This window comes from Anguilla anguilla, chromosome 1, assembly GCF_013347855.1.
Source record: "Anguilla anguilla isolate fAngAng1 chromosome 1, fAngAng1.pri, whole genome shotgun sequence".
Lineage (NCBI taxonomy): Eukaryota > Metazoa > Chordata > Actinopteri > Anguilliformes > Anguillidae > Anguilla > Anguilla anguilla.
Window position 1 is genome coordinate 53468836 of NC_049201.1, and position 6685 is coordinate 53475520.

Below are 6685 nucleotides of genomic sequence, written 5' to 3' on the forward strand. Positions count from 1 at the left end.
TCCATCTGTCTCCTCTCCCCTCTCTTCATTGGGTCAAGCTGTGTACTCTTTCATTTAACTGACTCCACAGTCTGACTCACAGAGTCTGCATGTTTGACTGAACAGACAGCACTGAAGGTTTTGTAAAATCCTAATAGCATGTTCTGTTGCCAGGAGTAGCGAGGCACTTTATCTCTCATTCTTGAAGCCTCTTTTCAACCCACAACCAAAGCCAAAAAAATATTAAAGATAACCGACATTTTCAGCTAACGGCCAAACTTAAGATGATATTGTCTAGAGAACAACCACCTGCCTTCTCTTTTGTGGTTTAATAGGTTGGGTGTACAACCCCCCGCCCCCCCTTGCTTATTAGGGGAGTGCCCGTGCCCTCCAGTGTTATGGAGGCACAGCAGTGGCCAGGGGGATGGGGTTCAGGAAGCTGGGCACGCCTGAGCTTTTGTCTGCCACTCTGCTGCCTGCAAAGGTCAGCTATTCTCTGTGGGAGCGGCAGCCATTAGCTCCGCAGCCAGCCAGACAATGCCCTGGGCACGGCTTCCACCAAGGCCCAATGTGCCCGGAATATAAATCTGGCAGGAGCCGAGACGCTACGAGTGCTCGTACAAGCCCGTCCGTGAATTAATGTTCCCGATTAAAAAAAGATAATGGAACAACGTAACAACTTGTTTCCAGTCTCTTGCTTTCTCTGTTGTTCCCCCAAAGGAATCTGACAGAATAGGCGTTGGTATGATGTGTTAACCGTTCCTCTCAGCCTGCAAAAGCAAACATGGCATAAATCTACCAGCTGGCTGAAAATGAAGGATTCAATCCCAGCTCTACAGAAAGGCCACACCAGGAGCTAAGAAGTGTACGGCTCAACAGTCTAAATGCATCTGTATCTACAAGAGGCCAATCCGAAAAAGCCCTTCCACCAGTTACTCTGAAGCCTACAGCCAGGAATTGACCATTTTTCTGAGACATCACTTTGAATTTGGGAGTAGAGAAGAATGGGTGCCCTTGTTTTCTGCCCCCATGTTGCCCATTTTAGCACACTATTGACTTTAGTTGGTGGAACGGTATACTCTGTACCCTCAAGACTGAGGTTCTTTACAGACCTGAGCTAATAATGTTCAAGTTATGGCTAACTTCATACCAAGATACATATACCTCAGATTCATGTACTGGGTCACCTAGAGGATTCTACTGGTAGCTACAGTACATGTGTGGAAGGAGGAAATGAATCTACCTCTACACAGAGTCCTCAGAAAACAAACCACCACAAACACAAAGTCTTCTCTCAAGCAAAACATAGGCCTAAAATGACTCAAATATGGTAAAAGGAGCAAGAGCATTGTTTGACAATACTGGAAACAAAACGTACTATCAGTTCAAGGAAATGAATCACACTTGCTGCATGCTCACTCTTGCCCTCTATTCTGATGAACTTTACCTTGAACCCACCTTGCCCAACACACCTGCATACATATCTTGCCAATCTGTAATATTAGCAGTTGGCCCAGTTATATAATTTTTCTCTGTTCAAAACACACATTCTAACAGTCATAACAGAATTAGTGATAAAATATCATGGTAATTTTGGAGTACTGTACAAACTATTAACACACATTGCTTTTTATAAAAAAAAACATTAACATTAATTAGCTTGCTTTTAATCAGTATTCATTATTAGACATCTATATGCAAATGTAAATTGTGTATAGTTGGTAGATCACTCACAAATAGCCATTTATGTTGTCAGTTTGTTTTCAGCTTGCAAAAACATAAATACTCACAAACACCTTATTAACTGATATTAAATGTTCTGCACAATTTTATGACACTAAATGCTAAATGATAGCCACAAAAAAAGCTATGTTTATTGATATTTGCTATTCAGTTAATAGCTTCATTGACAATCCAATGTAAATGGAAACAGTTTGAGAGTATCTAATTTTTTCTGAAGGCCTGTGGCCAGTATCACAAAGCAGGGTCACCGAGTTAGCTGAATCACTGCACTGAGCAAAACCCGAAACTGTTCTTTTGATCCAGATTTGAGAGGGTTCTGGGTTTGAGCCAACTCTGTAATCCTGATTAGTGGTACAGGCCCCTGGTTCTACATCCCACCGTACACCACTGGGTTGCTTTTACTAGTCTGCTAGGTATGCTAACTTTCTACCTACTGCAAACTGATATACCGTTTCAAATACATTTTTTACATACCTACTTTAAATCACAGAGGACAGATTAGACTGAATTCCCTTTTTAATATGAATCAATTTGGAAAATACAACTGCAATGAAATTTGAAAGTTAATCTGTTGAAAGCCAGCCCTGAAACCAGGGATTTCTAATATTTGTCACAAGGGATAGGTGATGTCAAACCACTTGCTCTACCTTGACAAGTTTGGAGAATAACGCTTCTGCATTTTAGGCATACAGGAAATACTCTAAGCAATGTGACCAATGTGCGGTAAGTTTTGAAAGGAAGCCAGGTATATCACAAGGTTTCTGCAGAGCAATTCTCGCTTCTGTTCACAGAAGAGGGAACAAGACTCAGACTTACACAAACTGAAAGCCCCTGTCCCAAAAAAAGCCCTCAAGAGGAGTGAGGGGTTCTAATCACTTCTTTTACCACATTCATTTAAGTGAATAGTGTGCACTCACCGAACAACATGCTTTCACTCAGCCCGACTGGCCCTTTCTTTTGCTGCCACTGTTTTGTGATTTTTACGCTCAAAGATACCAGAGGTCTTTATTTGGGGTTGATCAAATGACACATACTTTATTTTAAACTTTGTAACAAACCTTGTAACAAAATATTACAAGAAAGCAAAAAATACAGAAAAAAAGAATTTCGTTTTACAGACAGAAGGACTAGTGGAGGGGACGTTTGAGGATGACATTCGGTAAGAAACGCAAAAATGAATAAACTTCAAAAATTCACACAAGATCTCATTTCCACGAATCAGCCGTGTTCATCACTTGTCTGCTTGCCTGACACCTTTTTCCCTCTGCCATCACACAAAAAAATGTTAAAATCCAAAGAAGAAAAAAGTTATTCAAACTAAATTCTAAAACCAGAACGGCAGGTCTTTCCCACAGTAGTGTTTAGTACCCTTCTCTTACAATAACACATGCACAAGTTATGATACAGACTAGCATATTAAGATGAAATATGAATTGAACACCCAAAGACCATGCTTTGCCTATGAAACACACCAATTGAGGATATTTACCTTGGGGACCAACTGGGGCAAGGGAATGGCCTGAAATATTCATTTCTGACAATAAGCCTTTTGTAGCCAAAACATGTGATGAGACTGGCCCTGTCGACCGAGATTTTATCCAATGACCAAAAATCGTTTTCCTTCAATACAGCATTTGTCCTTAAAAGCCCTCCGGTTTTCTATTCATGGTTTTTTCTTTCTTTATTCATTGAGGGCATAACATATTTTTAAACAAAAAAAAGATGGCAAAAAATGTTTGCCAGTATTTATATAATTCAATCCCCAGTCCCACTCTATGAATTATCCTAATTGTAATTGCCAAGTGTTTGATTTGCTCACCTTTGTACCTACTGGAACTTAATATTCTGTCCATATTACTTTCTTCCATTATTGATCTTGAGATGCAATGCCCTGTGGGTGTTTTTGTTGTTGTACAGAAGGACCCTTCCGAAAGCCAAAAGAAGGCAGCCGCAGGAGCCGTTTAGTTTTTCTGAGTGCAATGTCGGCTGAGATCAAGTGGGGGTGGGACAAGGAAAGAAGGCGGAGTTTGACCCTGGGTCAGAGGTCACACTTCAGTCACTGTACACTGCCCATCTGGCTGTCTTGACCTCACACTGCTGCTGCCACTGGAGGACTTGCCACCAGGGGGCGACCTGTCCAAGCGGCCCTGCCTGAACCGCATCCGCTCTCTCTGCAGCAGTCTCTGCCTGACCTGTGTTCCCTCAGCCTGGATTTGCCCCTCTTCTTCAATCTCATCTTCCTCCTCAATCTCTTCTTCATCCTCCTCCTCTTCCTCCACATCCTCTTCTTCCTCATCTGGGCTGCTGCTCCCAGACTCCGACTCGTCGACGGAGGTGTTTGGGGCAGAGGAACCCCGCGAGGGTGTGGCCTCGCCCTCCTCCTCGTCCTCCCCATTTCTGCCCCGGCCCCGCCCGGCCGGGTGGCTGATCTGCAACCGAGCGAGAGAACTCTCCAGGGAAGTGCTGGCATCGGGCGAGGGGGTGGAGGGGCTTGTGGGCTGCCCTCCAAGGGAAGTGGGGGGCCGGACTGGGGGGGCGATGGCCTGGGCGGGGCCGGCGGCCTGTGGGACGGTGGTGTCCGCCCCGTCGGCAGAGCTCTCGCGCCCTGCCCCGCCCTGCGCCCCTACAGTGGCCACGGCGGCGGCCTCGGTGTCCAGCCGCAGCCCGGCCACGCCCTTCTTGGGGATGTCGGCAACGTCGCGCTTCATCCGGCGCCTCCGCCCGTGCTCGTTGCGCCGGTACTGCACCATGTTCTCCAGGTCGGCCACGTACAGGAAGCCGGCGATCAGCATCTCCGTGCTCCGCTTGCCCTTGGCGAAGGCATCCTCCAGCTCGCGGCTGGTGCGCTCGTCGTACTGCCACCAGCCGTTGCGGCCCTCGTAGTACCAGGCGTACTCCCCGGGGCCCCGCCCGGCCCCCGCCGCCTTCAGATCCTCAGGGGACAGCAGGGTGGGGCGCTCCAGGAAGTCCTCAGGGATCTCCTGCCTGCAGAGGGCGCAGCGCTTGCTCTGCCAGGATGCGCCCTTCACGCACAGGAAGCAGAAGATGTGGCTGCAGGGCAGGCGCACGGGGTGGACGCAGCTCTGCAGGCAGATGGCGCATTCTGGCACCGGCAGGGCAGGGGAGGAGCCGCCTGAGCCCTGACACGCCTCTCCACCCACCTTCCTCCCGGACGGGAGCATGCCTACAGAGTGGTCGACCTCACCACAGCTTGCCATCCTGGGGAAGCAATGGGATTAGCAAGGGTTATGCACACAGTAGCGGTGTGGGCAATGCCGTGTGTTATAGGTTAGTGCACTCACTGAATGGAAGCCACCTAAATAATGATGCGCTGTTCTACTCATGGTAATAACTAGACTGTCTTAAACTGCAATGCATTAGGAGGAGTGTCATTTTTCATTCCTGCACAGAATCATGCTACATGATATAAAACTAGTACTGTAATAATTACTGTCGTGATCAGACAGTCCCTTCTAGAGTCTTGCAATAAATGATAACTGCAATACACGGCGAGCTACACACTAAACAATAATTGTCATATTAAGAACAAAAGCAAGACGAGTCACACAGGACTTTATGTAGGCAAAATAAGACCGTTGAAAATAAGTAAGAAAATAAGAAGTTGAAATGGTAATGTGATGAAAGACACGCACAGAAAACAAACGTATTTACAAATAAACACACGGATAAGCGCTGCCACCCCTCCATATCGCTCAACTATCCCTATGCCTCTTCGCATCCAGATACTTACTGCGTTGTCAGCTAATACGGTTGTATCATCGGGAGCGGTGTTGCTTTCTCAGATTTCTGTCTGACAAAAGAAAGAACGGGTTTAATATTCAAAGAGGGGATAGTGTCAATGAATAGCCGCTTTATTCTACCTTCAAATCCGTTCCGAAACGGTATACGTAACAACAGGAGACATGCCAAAAATAAAACAGCGCTTCAGGAACAGATTTGACGAATGAAATGGATTCAAAGTTGATTTGCTAGATGCTGAACACTCGGTGTCAGTGTTGTAATTATTTATAGAATATTACGAAAAAAGGAAACAAGCTAGACTAGCTATACGCGATTCTCTCCGCAGTTGCCATTGTATTTCTGTTTTCCGACACACAACGGTAGGAAGCAACAAGAGTCGGTATTCTTTGTTCACTGCGATACACACTGACAATGACCAACAAAGGAAATGCCCAGCAACACTAACATCGCTGGAGAATGAGATTACGCCCAGCAAGTATTACGTTGCCAGCAGTTTAAATGCACGATGCAAGCCTAGATAACTTACAAGATACACCTAGTTAACGTTATTAAATGAACACAGAACAGAGTCGCAACTGTAGATACATGTTTGTTCGATGGACAGGCTGACCTCGCTGTGTGCTGGCATTTATGCCTCCCGTGTCTTTGTTGCTACACAACAGCATATGTCATCTCGACGAGCGGTAACGTTAGCATGCTAGTTGGCTAGCTTATTGGGCAGTAAACAGAGGGCCGAACGGCTTAACATTAAACCCACACGAACAATATCCTAATCATAAAATGCCCAAGTCGGACTACAAACCCAGGTAAAAAAGACTGGGGTGCTACAACGTCGTTAATGTACCGTAGCTAATCTTACAAGCAAATACGTAGGAGAACTCGCTTTCAGGCACAACCATAACAATAAGACCTGTTGTGTGAACACTGAGCTGCCATCGCAGTTCAGAAAACCGCTTCCACTCGGGCGTATTCCTACCCCTCGGACACGAAATCCACTGACATTATCAGTACATCGCTCTATCAGGTGCTGCTCTACCAATGTATTAGAGAATTAATCGTTGTAGTTTCGTTTAAAAATTCGTTGAATTACTCACCACTGCTCTATTTTTTCTCTCTTCACAGAACACCAAAGACGGAGTCTTACGTATCATCCGCAGCGTCATGACGTAACGAGCGTGCCTCCCAGTGCGTTGTCACCCGC

At 45.9% G+C, this 6685-nt stretch overlaps 1 protein-coding gene across 5 annotated transcripts; it reads right to left on the reverse strand.

Annotated features, from left to right (window-relative positions):
• Positions 1–2726: 2726 nt before the first annotated feature.
• rnf146 (ring finger protein 146) lies at positions 2727–6685 on the reverse strand. 5 transcript variants are annotated; one of them, XM_035380073.1, is made up of 3 exons: positions 6579–6685; positions 5474–5533; positions 2727–4941 (listed from the first exon to the last, which is right to left on the reverse strand). In XM_035380073.1, the coding sequence occupies exon 3, from the start codon at positions 4938–4940 to the stop codon at positions 3768–3770; it is 1173 nt and encodes a 390-aa protein (XP_035235964.1). In that variant the 5' UTR covers position 4941; positions 5474–5533; positions 6579–6685; the 3' UTR covers positions 2727–3767. The 5 variants fall into 5 exon arrangements, with proteins under 5 accessions (XP_035235964.1, XP_035235974.1, XP_035235992.1 ...); XM_035380083.1 differs by having other exon boundaries at positions 5474–5529; positions 6579–6673; XM_035380101.1 differs by lacking the exon at positions 6579–6685 and adding an exon at positions 6461–6533.